This window comes from Hetaerina americana, unplaced genomic scaffold (genome assembly GCF_022747635.1).
Source record: "Hetaerina americana unplaced genomic scaffold, ioHetAmer1.1.p SCAF_5, whole genome shotgun sequence".
In the NCBI taxonomy this organism is placed as follows: Eukaryota; Metazoa; Arthropoda; class Insecta; order Odonata; family Calopterygidae; genus Hetaerina; species Hetaerina americana.
The window spans coordinates 47,077,674-47,096,563 of NW_027287095.1; the positions used below are offsets into that span (position 1 = coordinate 47,077,674).

The 18,890-nt window shown below is 39.4% G+C and overlaps 1 protein-coding gene across 1 annotated transcript in view; it reads left to right on the forward strand.

The window, feature by feature from the left end:
* The first annotated feature begins 5,311 nt into the window (after positions 1–5,311).
* LOC139693664 (uncharacterized) overlaps positions 5,312–18,890 on the forward strand; it is a 52,059-nt gene continuing 38,480 nt past the window's right edge. Inside the window, exon 1 of the mRNA XM_071591902.1 lies at positions 5,312–6,450. Coding sequence (XP_071448003.1) covers positions 6,360–6,450 — 91 coding nt within the window. The 5' untranslated portion in view covers positions 5,312–6,359. The remainder of the gene's footprint in view (positions 6,451–18,890) is intronic.

Consider the following 18,890-nt stretch of genomic DNA (forward strand, 5'->3'; position numbering starts at 1 on the left):
AGAAAATGCCCGTGTAAGCGAGAAATGAAGAGAGTAGAAAAAATATATATTTTAAGGATGTGCAAGGTTAGATAGATGGATAGCGGGGATTACTGGATTGGTGAATACAAGAGTAATATATAGAAGAAGGGAAGAGAGTCAACAAGGAATATCAGTATTTTGGAAATGTTGGAAGAAGCGTAGGAAAGGTAGATCAAGCGAGTGATAGGATATTATTAGTCGAATTAAAAACTGAACCAATGAACTTGGTTTACTACAGGTTTGCACGCCATCAAGAAATCATAGAGAGGAAGAAATCCACAGGTTATGCAATCAGTTGGAGAACATATTCGCGGGTGTTCCTGGAAGGAAACACCTGATAGTAATAGGGGATTGGAACACGACGGTAGGCGAAGGAAGAGATGGTAGAGTGGTGGGATACCACGGTTTAGGATTAAGAAATTGCCACGGAAGGAAGTGATCGAGTTCTGCAATTGTATCATGCTTATATTAGAAAAAGAATTGGACGTGAAAGGGTATCGCTTCGGTCCAGGAATACTTGGTGGAGAGTTAGAAAGGATTCTGAGAAGATTGAAATCAAATATGGCCGTAGGGGTAGATGAAATCCCGCGAAACTACTTAAGGGTTGAAGGTAACGTCAAAAGAAGAGTTTTTATGCATCAATTCGTTGGATATATGAGAGAGAGAAATTCGGTGGAAATATATATTCAAATCAGTGTTTGTTCCTATTTTTACATGGGAATGGCCTAGTACCCGGCCTGGCCTAGAGATGGCGGTAGTTGTTTAAAAAATATCGCTGTATTAGAAAGTATACAATCTATAAAGCATTTGTTTCAAGCTTGACGACGTTACGTTGTTTAGTATTTGTTTGGCAGTCATCAATAGTGAACGTTTTAAATGAGTTTGTGGAAATGGAGAAAATTGGTCATCGTTATGTGATACAATACTTGGGTAGCTGAGGTTAAACGAGGCCGTACGAGCTGTCAAGACGAGCATCCCATTGGTCGACCCAATGAGGTGATGACTACAGATACGGTGAAGAAAATCCACTTAGTGATATTGGATGATCGTCGACTGAAGCTGCGCGAGCTAGCATACATAGTAGGTATTTCAAAAAAAAAGTGCGGTACATCGCATATTTACTGAAAATTTAGACATGAGAAAGCTGTATGCAGGATGGGTGCTCACATTCCAGCGAAACCAGTGCCGTGAAGATGTTTCCATTGAGTTTTTAGCAAAGTTTCGCAGCGACAAAGCACAATTTTTGCACCGTTTCATAACCATGGATTAAACACGCTTACCCGATGCAAAAAAACAATCAAAACAATGGATTCAAAAGTGAGAACCGGCTCCAAAGAAGGCGAAGACCGTTTCATCCGCAGGCAAGATCATGGCGTCGGCTTTTTGTGATGCGATTGGGATACTTCGCGACTATCTTGAACGAGAAAAACTATTAACGGCGAGTATTATGCGCACTTATTGCAACGTTTGAGCAAAGAAATCAAGCAAAAGCGGCCGCATTTGGCTAAGAAGAAAGTGTTGTTTCATCAAGACAATGCACCAGCTCACAAATTCTTTATTGTATGGATCAAAATTCATGCATTCAAGTTTTAATTGCCATCTTATGCACCCTATTTGCCAGATTTAGCCCATTTGGATTATTTTATGTTCGCAAGCTTGAAAAAATGGCTAGGTGGTGAAAGATTCCCAACCGTGATGAAGTGATGTCGGCAGTTAAAGGCTATTTTGAGAAACAAGACAGTTCTTATTATAAAAAGGGTATCAAACTTATTGAACATCGCTGGGAAAAATGCATGGAGCTGAAAGGAGATTATGTTGAAAAATAAATACATTTTTTCCAAAGCTTTGTGTTTTCTTTTTTGGGTCGAGTACTTCTGGGATTAACCTCGTAAAAAGGGAAAGGCGGCAGTAAAAGTATGAAAGTGCTAAAGAAGAATACATTTGATTTCGGACGAGGCTAAAGTGCTACTCTGGATTATCAACAAGAGGATGGGGAGAAAGGCAAATTATTGCCTGGAGGATAATCATTCGGTTCTGGAATGGGAGGGGCGCGTATGATGCAATAGCAGTAATGATGTCACTAATAGAGTGGAACATGAAATACAACCTCGATATGTTTGTTGATTCCGTAGATTTTGATATGGCATATGATGGTTTGAATTTGGTGATTTTAATAAATGTTATACAGAAAATAGGATTAGATCGGAAGGAAATATGACTTAATCGCAACCTGTGCTTAGCTCAGACTGCTCAGACGCGAGTTGTAGATAGAAAGTTGAGGTGCACTGTGTTAGAAAGAGAGGTAAGACGGAGATGCCAATCATCTGTGCTTCTCAATGTTTATGTGGAGAAGATGGTTGGAGAGAAATGGAAAAAACTGGAGACAGGAATGGAATCGACTGGATAATTCATATGATAAATTAGGTTTGCGGATGTTCAAATTTTAGTTAGTCAGCTTATCTGTCTTGGAAGAGAATTGGACCAACATTCGTTTAAATAGTAGGGACGTAAGGATTACAAATTACATTAAGCAAAACCTTTGAAAAGGACGAGGATATTGAAATCAAGGACGTTGAATGAGGATATTCAGAAAAGCATCATTAATATTTGGTGGTTTTGCATGGTGCGGAAACGTTGCAGCTAAAGCAAGATGATAGGCGTGTGTATGAGACCTATAAAAATGTGAGTGAGGAGAAGAATGGATAAGGTGAAAAGGACAAAGGAAAACGTACGAATAAGTACGTGGCATGGTGTGACGGTAGAGGGGATTGCGAGAAGAATTTCAAAAGAGACAGAAAAGATCGATGCAGAAGCGGATGGGCTGAGATGCTGAAAACGATTATAGAGGAGATAACGTTGGGCTGTATAGAATTGTCTAGGAAAGGAATTGGCATGTTGAACGTCATAAATGGAGTAAGGAAGTAAACGTAATTGAATAGTGGCTTATTATAGGGTCGGATGTTAGATTATTTTCGTTTGAAGAGGCAAAGAAAGGTAACGTTTTTTAGTATTTGTTTATCCAAAACCTATTTTAAAAGGTGGAATTCAAATATGAATAGCACGACTCGAAAAAATCCTCAATTTTTATGTATTTCCTATAATAATTTGCTTTTTTTAAATTTGGCAAAACACTACCAGTCGGTTGGTTAACTGTGTTCGTCACTGGAAACTTCGGGATACATTCATTGTTGTTGCACCTTTTCCAGCAAGTGGTTTATGTTCTTCAATTGATGTCATCATAATTTTCATTTCTTCAACAATAATGACCTACGTTACAGCAGAATAGAATCTTCCTTCACCTAATGCCTAAACTCAATTTCTACTGTAACTTTTCAGTACTACAAGCACGACCTTGTATATTGACTAAAATATCGCCGTGACAAAATAAATGACAGTTATTGATCGGAATTTTATTCACCACCTTCAAATTATTTCAATACGATATTTTTACTTTTTCTATATAAATATTTCAAGTTACGTAGTGCGTTAGCCGGCAGGAATATACATACAGGCCGTTTAACTCAAAGCGACCAGATTCGCAACGTACAACGCTTACAGATGGAATGACTTCGGACAGTGGTTTTCCTTGTTCGTTGCCATGGTCTAAATGGCTATAATCGTCAGAAAAGATAAGATCCAGCGCTAACACTACTTAACGTAATTGACCTTTGTAGCACTTAATTTCACGGGAAAATGAAAAAAGTCATGAACGAGAAATATTTTTTCCAAATTCTTAAATGCCATCAAGTGGGTTAACTACTATGAAGAGGAAGACATTCTTTAAAGTTGCCAGCTTCTCTCCCCCCTTCACCCATTTCCCTTTCTCCCTTCTCCCGGCCCGCCTATCAATTCCACTTATTGTACTAATTCTTATACATCTCTTACCCCTACCTCCTCCTCCGCCCCAGTAAGCGTCTATGGCCGAGTCATTATGCGTCTCCTCCGCCCCTCTCTTTTGAAGAGGATAAACTCTCTTGTAGGGGGCAGAACTATACCCTCCGGGAGACCCCCCTGCTCGTGTTCTCCCTTACAAGTTCTCTGTCTATGCTTTCCTTCGCCTTCCCCTTTCTCTCCCTCCCTCCCACTCCTCCCCGAGATCGTCCTTCTCGGCTCCCCTGCAGTGCGCAAGCGCTGCCCTTAAACGTTCTCTTCGACAGTGGAGTTTTCGGGCGCCACACCGAAAGACAACGGCAAATGCCACAGTCGCGCGCTGCGGACAAGTAGAGTGGAGGGAGAGATAGGACCGACGACACGTAGGTACGCGTGCCAGACTGGGAAAAGAGACGGGGTACACGCACACGCGACGTAAGCTAGTGTCACTCGGCCTTGCTTCTGTTTCGACGTGTCTCGTGTTTCTTTGTTCCCCTCTCGCTCCCTCTTCGTCCAAATTTTTATCGCAGTCCCTCCGCGTCGTCAATCGGGCGCGGGAGATAATGAGAAGCGCTCCGTGACTGTAATCCTCTCGAGTTTTTTCACGGTACCAGCCTCCTATTTGCCACGACGTCGACGTCGCGGAGGGGGATCTATAAAAATGTGTCCTTTCCCCCCCTCTCGAGGCCTCCCCCTCTACTTACTTTTTACTCCCCCCTCCTCAAACCTCATCACTCCCTCCCATCTCCTCCACCTCGTAGACCTCCGCCTCCATTTCCCACCCCGAATGGCGAAATTGCAAATAAGATTTCATCCAGGGCTGAGCTCTGAAATGGACTAGAAATTCAGCTGTCGCGCGAAGTTTTTATCGCGTTGCATTTGTTCCTCGTTTTTTGGCACGCGAGCTGAAAAGAGGTTTTCCATCCCCGGCTCTCGCAAGGAGGGCGGAGGGCACGGAGGGTGAGAAAGAGAGTGTGGGAGGGAGGGTTTTAAGGGGTCGCGTGGTTGTGAGAGAGAGGGAGGAGGCGAGCGAAGTGATGTGGGGCGGAGGAAAGGCTAGGGTTTTGTGTGGGAGGGGGGTGAGGTAGAGGGGAAGTAGGGAAGTAGGGCGCCTGGCGTGGTTTCTCTGGAACGGGAGAAGGGGTGCGGGTCGCAGGGGTTTGGGGAGGAGAGAGAGAGGGAGGCTTGGGGAGCACACGATTCTTCCCACCTCCCGTACTCTTACCCCTCCTTCCACACTCACCCTTCCCCTCTCCTTCTACTCCCAACAAAACCTCCCCACTCCACACCGGTGCCCCGCACGCCCCTGACGCCGTTCCTCCCCACCACCCGGCCTCCTCCCCTCCTTCCTCCTCCCTTCTACGGGTACCACTTCCCTCCCTCCCGCCCCACTGCGCCGCCCCTCAGTGTGCCTGCTCTGCCCGCAGCGAGAGGTCGACCGATGCTCACCAAACGCCGCCGCACACCGACTCGGGCCGGCATCATTGCCAGCGACTGTTCTCCTCCTCCGCCGACGAACGACGCATCGCCACCCGCGACGCTCCTCCGCTCGACGCCCCCGGGTCATGCGAGAGGTCGAGGCCGCGGTGACGGCGTAGGCGACGACGGCTCTTTGACTCCGATCCCTTCCCGTTCTCGCCCGAGTGTTTTTAGATCCCCTGCGTCGATCAGCTCGACTCGAGTGTGCTGGTCGGGATTGAGGTAAAGACGGATATTTTCCGGGAATCCTTCTAGTCTCGCCTATTCAGTTCGCGGGCCCGCACTCGGCAGACGATGAAAGGGAAGACCGAGAGCATATCATCCCAGCAGCCGTCTTGATATCACCGCAACCACGTCAAGACTTTCGCAGAAAAGATAGGAGAGGAGAAAGTGAAAGAAGACTGCCCCTTGATGGACGATTTTACATATCTGCAACACTTTTGACACACATTGACTTTTAAAACCAATATTCAAATTTTTTTTATCAGTGCAATTCCCACGATATCAAGCGGGGTGTGGATCAAGGTGAAGAAGCTCTTTCATGCTTCGAGAGTTTCTGGGACTAGCAGAACTCACGCTGGTGGTTGAACGAGAGAACATTTCGATTAGGTGACCGTTTGAGGAGAAGATTAAAGCTTCAAGTTTTTTGCGCAGTGTGTTTGCGACGTTAACCTTGAACTTTATTTCGCCTTCCAGGAATACATAAAGTTGTCCCGGAGTAATTCGAAGGGAAGAGATAGGTTCGTCTTTTCCTTGTTTGTTCCCATATACCTGTGGAATCCACGGGAGGGGAGGAGTAACAACTGACTAAACGTTTTTGAGCACCGCATCCTCCATCTCCCCTCCCTTCTCTCGCTCTCACCGTCAATGAAAAGTGTCTCTAGAGGAGGGTTCCACTATTGTCGCGCGAGTGTGTCGGAGTGTCGCAGGGAGGGAGGAAGGGAAAACAGTGCTCAACGAGTAGTTTGACGGTTTTAGGGGTTGAAGGGATGACCGCGAGGGGCGCCACAATGGCCAGCTCCCGCATCACCACGGCCATCATCAGAGTGATCGTTCTTCTGGCCACCACCACCTGGGGCGGTAAGGACATTATTTACTCCCCCCACCCTACTCCCCACCTACCCACAGACCCCCTTTACCACCCTTTCTCCACTTCCCCCTCCCGCCCACAGCATCGCACACATTTTCTGATAAGGGGAAAAATTACTGAAATGTCCTTTGAACATTTTACCCCCAGCATGACAAAGCTTATCAGTGAATTGACGTAAACTTTGAAGATTCCTCTAATTACGCCAACGGTCATATATCATAGATATTTTTTTTCTTGGCGAACGGACCCGAGTGATCATATCCCGAAAGTCTTGAACAGGAAGAAAATATCTTGATGAAATAAAGTCATCACTGTTCATTTCAGTATGATGCATTACTTATTAATCCCATTTAATTCCCTTGTTTTATCTCATCCGCTTTTTTACGGAAACTAATGCTTACGAAATGATAGTTGAAGAATCGCCATTGTGGAAAACATGCTGGGATTTTATTTTTTTTATTACGCCTCGATTCATAAAAAATTTGACTAAGAATCCTTAGATTTTTTAAATCCAATGATTTGCCTGATATTCATAAGATGCTATCATCGTACGTTGCAGTGTCGTCAATATTCATATTTTTATTGATATTAGTTGGGATAAGAAGCAAATATGTATAGCCTATGAGTTCATATAGACGTTGTTAAAAATATAAACTAACAAGAATTGGTACGTGATAGATAGTTTAACCTATGAATAATTGGATTTATTCTAATTGTCAAGTTACTCCTCTAATTCTAGTTTTATTCCCTTCGTCATTGATTCATTTGGTATTTTATTTCATTATGTTTGTTTTTGTACCCGTCCTATGTTATTTCCTGAATCTGTAAAATCATATCGATTCCCGAGGGATCCTATTGCTGCTTATGCTACTAATCAAAGCGAATGGAACGCAATTATGTTTACTTGTTTGAAAGAAATGTGGCAACGCGATTTAACTGAATTATTAACAAAAAAAATTGTATTTCCTGATTTCGGGAAAAATGTAGGGACTTTTCTGAAAAGAGATCGAAAGAATTTTGAACGTGTAAAGCTTCATCGTAGATAGCAAAAAGAAGCATGTGTCTGTCTGTATGGAATAAAAAGTGTTGGCGATTGAACCGTTCCAAACGTTTTAATCTCGTCATAATATAAGGATGCCCTTCAGTGAATATAGCTAGAGATAACGAACTCAAAGGAAAAAACAGCTATTTGCCTACTAGAATTTGATACATTTAATTCAATTCTTCATTTTGTTATCCCAATTCCCCAGTAGTGATATAATCTTAGTTGCAAAGTAATGATGGAAATACCAAAAATATTTCATTTTCCCAGATTTATCGGCTCACAGAGAAATAAATTTTCATTTAAAGGAAAAATTTATTCTACTCCCAATTTTTTTCATTTTGTACGAAATATAGAAATGTTTTATTTAGAGTTATATTCCATTTATATGAGTTTATTTTAACAATATAGATAATTATTGTGTAAATGATTTCTTCTTCATGATCAAACCAGCTTAATAAGTGATGGTATGTTTCAGTTATTTGATTCAAAGATTTCAGCATCACTTTTTACCTCAAACTCAAAGTTGAATAAAGTGTATAGCACAGTGTAACTTATAATGAACATTTTTTTGTCTTATTTGCAGATTTATGAAAATATTAGCGTGTACTTCTTACAACAAACGAAATTCTATTTTATATCGTTATAATATATTTTTGAATAGTAGGATTGTTCATTCATAAACTCATAAGAAACCAACATGTGGTCAACAATTAACTTAATTTATTTAAGTAATTTTTGGAAGGAACGATTAAAACCAAGCTTATATTGATAAAGACTGACGTTTTACAAGAAGACTTCCCTAATCAATCCGAAATCGGAGCAAATCCTTAAGGAAGTTAAACTTGCAGCAAATTCGGCATGGATACTTGATTATGTGATTCAGTAAATTTGCGGAAATGTTAAGTTATAATTTTTGGTGATTAAAAGCAGACATTTTGAAGAGGCAACTAGATGTGGACAGATTTTCTCACTATACGAAGAAAATCAAAATATTAAACGCTTTGTATTGAAATAGAAGCTCAGATGAAAATTTATTTTCTAGTTTAAATTAAACGTTGCTTTTGGGAGAATTGCTTCGTGATGCTGCCCGAATTGATTAATCGTTAAATATGAGATCTTATTTTTAACCTAATGTAACGCTTGACGACACATGTTTCCGAAAACTAAAATGACCATCAGGTTTTCCTATTTGGCTCCAGCAAATTAAATGGATCATCTTCAATGTTTGATCCACTCAAGAAGTTTTTATTCCCTTAAAAATAATGAGCACCACTTTATGAACTCCTGAAAACGCAGTGCATTTCTTTGGTGTGTAAGTTCTTAATTACTTGAGGATTATTTTGCTCGTACCAATTAACTATGGATAAAGTTTTGTAGAGAGCTTTAACGTAAGCGTTAAATCGTCTACGGCTTCATGGTGAATAAGTATTTAGGTTGAGTAAAAATGGAGTACCTCACATTTCAAATATTGGTATTTAGTTTGTGTATATATAAAGATCATAGAAATGGAGTAGAAATTACCGTTTTTCAAAAATCAGCAGAATAAAGTTTGGCACCGCACAGCTTCTTTAGAACTTCCATCGACTCGTTACTTGAAGTTGTTGAAGGGCTCGTTTTAACTCCCTCTTTAATCAACTCTTAATTTATTTTACCTCTGTGAGCGTAACTTACTTTCTTTTCGTATTAAGCCGATTCCATTCTTAATTCGCTTAGGTAAAGACTGTGTTTAAGTTCCACATCGCCGTTTTCATGAAAAAAATGTTTGCTTTGCAATACGGAGAAGGGATGGTCTGGCGGGAGTATATTTATCGCGCTCAAGATAAAAAGTTCTTTTATACAGTTACTTAATTCATTTTTAAACGCCTTAACATCTTGGCTATATGCAACAGTATTTCATTACAGATGAAAAAAACCAACTAAATGTAGAATTGATTATTGGTTTAATTTTTTAATATGCTTCTTTGGGTGACTAAAAATTCATTTATAAAATATTAAATTTTTTCATGGAAACAAAAATTATTCAGAATTACGTAAAGTTTGAGTCATAATTGCACTGCCTTTTAATCATATCTGCGAGCAGGAATAAAAACGTGTCACAGGTTTCAGTTACAATCAAATTTCTCTCGTCTATTGACTAACTATGATCCTGATGTAAAAGTACCATCTGATCATTAATGAATAACTATAAAATTGATACTCCGTAAGTTGAAAGCTTTTCATTTCATTATTAACGTAATAGGGCAGTAGATTTTTATTTTTTCTTGACCGTGTATCCTCGGTAATACAAAAAATGTTTTCGTTGATTGCTAAATTATGGTATTGCTTTTTCAATAGTTATTTCATTCATGCTTTTAATTTTGAAATAACCTGCCATTTTCTTCTTAATGTTAATTTTACATGAATTCTAAAAAAAGTCTCTTGTTTACATTGCTTTGATGTCATTCAGTGGGAAAGACATTCGTCGGCACAAAAGTCGATTGATGTCATCTGCGCTAGGTGGCTGCGTTGCATCAAAACTGTATTATTCGTTCACGAGAGCGTAATCGGGGTTACGTGATTTGCATTCCAGTGTCATGAAGAGAGTCGCGATGTAGTCGTTCTTGTCTTGCTCAGGGGTCAAAAGAGGAGACTTGGTTGGGGTAGGTTTGTGAAGAGGAAGAGTAGGATCGAGGTATTGCCTAAATATTTGAGGGAAGTTGAAAAATAGAATGATAATGATTACGAGAATAGTATGAGAACCGAGGAACAGCGAGTGTATCGAGAGAGAATAGAGATCGGAGAAATGATGGTTAAGTGAATTGAGTTTGTCCGGCTTTCATAACGTCTTTTCAGTGAAGGGCGAGTTTGAAACAATATTTTTCCTCGGCCAAATGGACTAACTTTCACAAAGTTTTTCTTTTCAAACTTCTTGTAATCTTTGCATTTTTGGAGGGAGAAAGAGAGAGAAAGGAAACCTGTGGGCCGGCGTCGAGTTTTGAAATAACTTTTTTTTCCCCTTCCGGTCCCGAAACCTTAAATTTCGAGTGAGTTTCTTTCCTGGTCACCGTCTTTCACTTAGAGCTGTAAATAATGGGCCTAGAGTGTTATATTTAGCGGAAAAGATCCTCATCCCTTTGACTCACAAGGAACCTCTCAGGAATATTACTAGAGCGGCTTGATCCTGTCCGCTCGGATAAAACGAACCAGACGTATTAGATTGTGACATCATTTATCAAGGAAGGGCCGTTGGAGAGTTTTAGAAACATTTGGAAATCGCATAAATATTCTATTGTTATTGTTATTTCCTGCGTCGGTTGAAAAAAATTCAATATTCCGGGAGAACATTAACAGCACTCTTCAATTAATATCTGTTAGGGTTTCAGAAGAAATTGAATGATATTGGATCCTTTTTTACGATGAAATATTCTTGAACATATAGTCAAGATAATATTTATTCTGACTTACCAGTGAAATTTCTTTGATTAAGAAAGTAGGAACGTCAGTCATTGGAATGAACTTTTTAAACCTTAACTTGTCACTGAAAATTTATTTTGTTTTTACCTGAATCTTTTCTTCTATTACGTTCTTTGTAAATACACGTGAATATATTGTTAAAATTATATAATTGTTTATGTGGTAAAAGTCGATATAATAAAATAGAAATTATCTCTCCAATGTACAAGTATTCTGACATTGGCTTTGCAAGTTTGAGTTTCTAGTTATTTGCTGCCATATACCAGAGTATATACCGGAGTATATAATATATTTATATAGCTGTAGCTGTAGCTGATGAGAAAGTAAATAGCGGTATTTAAATCTGAATCATTCAAACTTTTTTACTACGAGAAATATTATTTCCTGTATCTTTTCTCATGGTTTCCTGTTACTACATGGCATTGGATTCTGAGAGGGTTAAGGATACCACAGTCTTGATGGGTCCAAATTTTCAAGTAGCTTTCCTTCAAAGTTGGATCTGTTTGATACCGTTGTGCACAAAAAAACATTTTCTCTTTAAGTGTTCTTGCGTGCTGGTGCCAATTGTGAATATATTTTATCTCTACTTTGCATCTGCAAAACCAGTTTAGACCAATTTATGAAAGAAATGTCTTTAGTGTTTAAATATTGATCTTATCATTATAAGTGGTTAGAGTCGGAAATTTGCTGTTCATATTGTGTTATTTGTTTTATATGTAATGCCGGTATTGATTATTATACCAATTTCACTTGGCATCTTAAAGAAAAATCACGCATAAGCAAACAATGAACAAACTCATATATTTTCCAAATTAACAAAATATATGAGATATTATCCCAATTACTAACTATAAATGTTGCTCTTTGCTATATAGATCTAATTTTCAATGTTGCTAATAGATAGCTGAACATAGTAAGCTAAAGGTCTGTTTGTGAAACTAAAACAAATAATAAAATGACTCCTTCAAATGAAGAAAAAATTAGCTTGAGTATTTACGTTTCCAAAAAAACCTTTGCTGTCAGAATGAATGGAAATTAGGAATAGTAGAAACATCATATTTTCTTTTTCTTTCTGTGCTTTGTCGTACGATATTTCTTTACATTAATTCCGTATCGAATGTTTAGTGTTTATATATAACTCTATATCAAGCATGAAGCTAAAGAATTAAGAATTATTGATGAATAACCTATTAACATGAACTAAGATTGACTCGTCAAGCAAAGGTCTTCCAATCACAATAAAATATTCTTGAGGTGGTTGCATCCGAAAATTTACATGTTGGAATTATTATTTTTGCTATCAATACTTTACATCGCGATCTATCTTGAATCATTCATTAGAATAGCATTGAAGTCAATGTTCGCAATAGTCCAAGTAGTGAATTATTTAGGGCCCCGTTTCGTTCAAGCCTCTCTCTTCACCCCAGCTATACGTATGATCTTCCTGGGAAACCATAACCGGCACAGGGAAATTAAGTGGCCTCCCTACCCTGATGTGTGAATTTCACACGCCGTCGGGCTTAGTACTGGGTAAACTCGACCATCACCTACTAAACCGACCTTCGGGTTGATTACTGTGTTCATGGTTTTTATGGTTATATATATATATATATAATTATATTTATATATACATATATATATATGTATATATACATATACATATATGTATATATAGTATACATATATATGTATGTGTATATATATATATAACCATATATATATATATATACATATATATATATATATATATATATATAATTATATTTATATATATATATAGAATATATCCTTATCCTCATTATTTGCTGATACACTGATATAGTTTTTTTAAATATAGAAGCATAATGAAAGGACATTCATGTTTATAATTTTGGCACTTCGACTGCCCCGGCCGTCATCATCAGAATGCCCTTATCGGGGAGGAGCGGAGAGGGCAAGTTGGGACTGAGGGGAGGAGAGGTCAGGGACCAATAGGAAACGGAAAAGGGGGCGGGAGAGGATACGTAGACGGCGGCTATTGGATGCATTCAGAGGGCTTGATTCAGCCCTGAAGGTTTAAATGTCTGGGGCACCCAGATATGCACCATCTTGCGGGTTCTCACGTATATGCTACTTGCAGATTAGGGAAGGGTTTTAATCACTGAAATAGAGGCGCACTCATTTAAAGAACTTCGAACTCTTCCACCATTAAACCAGCACCTACCCGATTCCGTACAACCTCAGAAAATGAACCCAAATGACTCCTATCCAACCATCCAATGGAAGTCTATCAATATCCTTCTGACAAAGATTTCCGATAAAAATTTATAGATTCCTTAAAGCCACCAGTTAACCTATGCCCCCTGAGAGACAAGCTCTTAGGCAATTAGCGTCAAAAAAAAAATAATAATCACGATGGCGGACAAAGGGTCATCCGTTGTGGTGCTAAGCAAAAAGGCTACGATGCTGAGGCATTACACTAATTGAACGACCTTTCTTGCTATTCCCCCTAGTCCATGACTCAAACCTTCAGATAAGAAGGATATTTTCTCTTCTCTATTCAGTTTTAGTCCCAAAGGTCTCTTACCCAAAGATGCATCCGTTCTCTCTCCACCTAATCCTAAGACCCCTCATTTCTATTTGCTACCAAAAATTCACAAAACCAATAACCCTGGACGTCCCATTGTCTCCAGCATCAACTCACCCACTGAGCAAATCTCTGCATTGATAGGCCACTACCTTTAACCCATAGCCACTTCCCTGCCTTCTTCCCTGCCTCAAAGACTCATACCACTTTCTAGAGTGTTTACACTCAATCCCAATTCCTCAAAACACAAGATTCTCATGGCCAAAATAGATGTCACCTCTTTCTAAACCTCCTTACCCCTGATAGAAGGCCTGGCCTCAAATGCTCCCTCTCCCTATGAGCCGTACCACACACCCCATCCACAAATTACCTCATCCAACTGACCCAACTCAAACCAAAAATGCTTTCAAATTTAGCGACAAGTTCTAGTTATAAATAAAAGGCACTGCAATGGTTACGCGTATGGCTCCTGTATACGCCAATCTTTTCATGGGAAAACTTGAACATACCTATCTCCACCAACAAACCCTTAAAACAATCTTCTGGACCCGCTAAATTGATGATATTCTCCTCCTTTGGTCCCACGGACGCGAAAATTTATCCTCCTTCATTTCCTCTCTCAACTCCTCGGTATCTTTCACTTCATCCATATCTGATTCGAATATTATTTTCCTAGATATCGACACTCACCTATAGAAAAATATGTTTAGCACCTCAGTCCACACTGAACGGACCAACAACCAAAAAAACCTTCATTTCATTAACTGCCACCCATCACATACCAAACGCTCCATCCTCTTCTAACTCTCGGTCCGTGGCCTCTGTATTTGCAACTACACCCTCCCCCAACAGAAATACATGGACCAGCTACATGACACTTTTTATAAAAGTAGCATAGAGGTCAAAACCCGCGAGATGGCACATATCTGGTTGCTCCAGTCACTTAAACCTCCTGGTCTGAATCAAGCCCGCTGGATACATCCAATATCCGCCTACGTATCCCCTCTCATCCCCTTGTCCTTTCCTAAAGGCCATTTAACTCTACTTCCCTCACCCTTCCGGGATACGTCCTCTCCACTCTTCCCCGAGAACGGCATTCTGATAATGACGGCCGAGATGTCGAAAAGTCAAAACTACGAGGGTGGTCTGAAAAGTTTCCGACCTAAGAAAATTTCGGAAAAAATGTCTTGTGTCTTTTTTAGGTTGGTCGTATTGAGTGTCCTTTCTTTGTGTTTCTATATTTTAAAAATCTATATCACTGTCTTTATATATTTTTGCGTTCCCGAAGAGCTATTTCGAATATATATATATATATATATATATATATATATATATATATATATATATATATATATATATATATTTAAACACCACAAAAGACGCATGTATACATGGAAAATGCCAGGTGACTCAGAAAGGTATCAGCTAGATTATATCCTGGTTAGACACAGGTTTGGGAACAGTGTGATAAATTCGCACAGCTTGCCGGGAGCGGATGCGGACTCTGACCACAATTTAGTTGTTATGAAATGTAGCGTCCGTTTCAAAAAGATAAGGCAGGGGTGGCGAGTTAGAAAATGAAATGTAAAAGCATTGAATGGTTTGATAAGGAAGGAGTACAAACAGGCGGTAGAGGAAATCATGGAGAATGGTGAACAGCTAAGTACTATCGAAGAAAAATGGGAAGGTTTCAAGATAGGGGTGTCAAAATCCGCAAAAGACACTATTGGAACCGTCAACGCTAAAAGGACTAGGAAACCATGGATCACGGATGAGATGATTACAAAGATGGATGAGCGGCGAAAATGGAAGAATGTAAATACAGAATTAGGCAAAATTAAGTACAAAGAATTGAACAATAAATTGAGGCGGGCAACAAATACAGCAAAAGAAGCATGGTGGAAGACGCAGTGCAAGGATATGGAAAGTCTGCAGTGGAAGGGTGGAATCGGTGCGCTTTAAATTGTTATCGAGAAGTAAGAAAGGAAGATCTATGCTAATAGTTAGAGATAAGGCGGGTAAGGTAATAGTTGACGCAGGAATGATCCAAGAGAGATGGAAGGGGTATATAGAAGAACTGTATAGTAAAGAACTTAGACCAACAAAGTTAGACATTGAAAAAGAATATGCCGTAGAGGAAGACAGCCTAGGTCCAGGCATACTAGACAATGAGATAGAAAGGCCGTTAAGGGAGATGACACTAAATAAGGCCGTGGGGCTGGATAACATTCCCGCGGAACTATTGAAATGTTTAGGAAAATGTGGGAGGAAGAAGCTATATATGCATGGAACTTGATAGAAGGAAAAGGAATAGGAGCACGAAAATTCGAGGCAGTTGAATGCATAAAACCCCCGCATATTTCTTTGTATATTACGTTTCCTCGATATCTCAAGCAATTACGAGCATCGACCTGTTAAGTTGAAGACCTATGGTTCAATTCCCGGTCAAGATACTCTTTTGCGATTTCGGGATGATGCGGTGGCTAACGTACTGGCTGCCTACTGAGAGGTCCTGAGTGGTATCCCGATCCCTACTTGAGGCACTTTGTGGAGAGCACTTCGAATGAGTACGCCGATGGGACGTTAAACTTCGGACACCTTTCGTTAGGAGTAGACGGATACCGACGCTGGGGTTCTCTCCACTTTTCCTCCTCCCCCATACATCCTTAATGACCTTAGCTGTCGGTCTTCTCCCCTAAAACTACTAACACTGCTTGCCGGATTCATGACTTACTTCAATAATTACTTACAATCTTACTCTGAACTTTTTCATTCCAGATCCTATGTCAAATATGACGTAGTAGCGATTATGTAATTCATCGATAATTTTGTGATGTTTTACGCATTGCCTAGAAATTTCATTTGTAAAAAATTTTTATTTAAATTTTTTTATTTCATTTACGTTATGAGCTACACAAATTGATAACAAGTAAACGCGTACTCAAAAATTATTACCAATTGATGATTGACATTCACAAACCGTGTCATCCCAATGAGAGCGTTCAGGGTACCCTTTCAGTAATCATCAAAGAAAATAGAAATCGCCGTCGGAACACCGAGTTTGGTGAAGTGCTGGTTCAAAACCCTCCTCCCTCAAAACCCTCAGCATATGTGTAATTATAGGAAACTGGCCGTCTACTTTCCCAACCTGAGGGTAAAAAATTGGAGGTGAGATTTATGAAAAAATGTGTTGCTGCACACCGTTGGGACTGCAGGAAACGCTGGAGCATATGTTGAGCCAAATGGAAAGCTTCGGTCTACGCAGATCGCTGAGCCGAAAAGGTAGGCTTGGGCTAGCGGGGCGAGGCAGGGGGGGAGCGGGTGGGAATGGTGAGGTGGAGGGAAAAGGGTTTTTAGGGATGTGGACGAAGGAGGGCATGAGAAGAAGGGACAGAGGAGGGATATCCTTATGTGAGGGGTTATGCGTGTGTTGGGGGTTTGGCAAAAGAGATAAGTGGGGAATACAGGGTAAAAAGAGATGGTTTCGAACAGCCTTTTAGTTTAGGTATCGTAAACATTGTGCGTACGGTTGCGTGTATTCTGGATCTAAGCCTAAATGATGAGTAAGCGTCTTGCCAGTGTAATTATGGATATCTAAGGTTGTTGACAAGTTGAAAAAAACTTATTTCGGGAAAAGAGATTGTTGCAGGCGATGCTAAAACGTCTAAAACCGAAACATAAGTAAATAGCGTTTAACTTAAAAGGCAGGAAATGACCATTTTAGCACCTGATAAAACCGCTTACCTTATTGAAATATATTTCTAATCGTGGAGGAAGGTGCGATGCAGGCTTTTCTAATCTCCTGGTATATTGTTTTGATGGAATACTCGAGGGTTATGCGTGACGATTTAGAAAAATGGATGGGTTGTATCTACTGAAACATAATACAACCCAGGTTTTATTCATTTTATATTGAGCATACTGACAGAAAACGTAAAAAACGATTGTTATATTATTTAACATATTTTAAATACTTGGGTCAAAAAGTGTTTATCTTTGTAAAATATTTGAGCATTTCCCCACTCTAATAGTTTCTATGAAATACATTTTACATTTATGTGGCAGTGGTACTAAGCTGGATTATTTATAATGTTTCAAATTTCTCATAGTGAGAAAAGGCCCTTTGTCAGTAGATTGCTTGATATTATTGTACCTTCACATCTGCCCCCTCTGAAAAATCTACCGTTGCCCTTGCCCTAAACTGATTCCAGATATCTGAGCGCATATTGACTTTCTATCCAATTCACATCCTCTTCAAACTGCTGTCGTCTATGTGTGTGATTAACTCACCCTCACCCCAAAGTCTTTTCACCCGTAATCTTAAAAACCTCTACCATCTTCCTACATTCGTCATGACCTTTTTAAACAAGGTTCTAGAGAAACCAGATATATTATCATCATAATGGTGATGCTTTGACATTAAAAACGTTGAGGTTATTATATTTGTCTTTTATATTACGAAGTGTGGTTATTTACTATCTTTAAGTCTCCTTTCTCACCATGCGACTTGAATAATAGTGCTCATGACATTTTGGAAGGGCTTATTGTACAATTATTCATTTTCATTTTTAAAAAAGGCATCTCTTCTTATTTCCAATCAAAATGTACATAGTGTCTTTACTAGGATACTAATTTGTACTTGCACGTATAAGCTGCTGTCTCCCATTGTCACCTCACAACAAATTTGGCGATGCAGTACATCCTTTCTTCTTACAAAATTCCCTCTTCCACGACAAGCTCGCTTGTGATTCATAGTTACATGCTGCTTGTCAGATAGGATAGAGTTTGCTTTAAACTATTTCCTATTAAATCTTAATGCACGAGTCTCAATTACTTAAATAAAATTCCGTATTTGAGTGCGCAATGAGAGGCAAGTTATGCTAGCAAAACCTTGACATCTGCGTTAAAAACTAAAAAAAATGCCCTTGAAATAAATATAAATTTTTTTTAAACCTTAATTTTTATTAAGGGTGTATTTGAAGAAAAGGATTTGGAAAATCGGACGCAAAATATCACTTGGTTTGATGCACAGCAAGGCAAAAGTTGTACAATATGCCAATTGGACCCATGGAGAAAAACAGTGATGTCATTTGTCAAATCTGGAGCACAGGGTCACCTCCAAAAATTGGTTTCAAATTGCTTGTATACATTTTATTCATCCTATTTATGCAGGCGTTTGAAAGTATATTTTACTGACTAATAGGATACGATTGCTTCGCTTGTTACGTTTCAGGTATTTTATACTACATTCAAGATTTCAATATTGAGATACCGAGCTGCAGGAAAAAATTTGAAAGGTAATTTGATTAGTGAAGTTACAGCTCATAAGTGAAATTCACATATTTTATTTGGTTTTCCATTAGGTG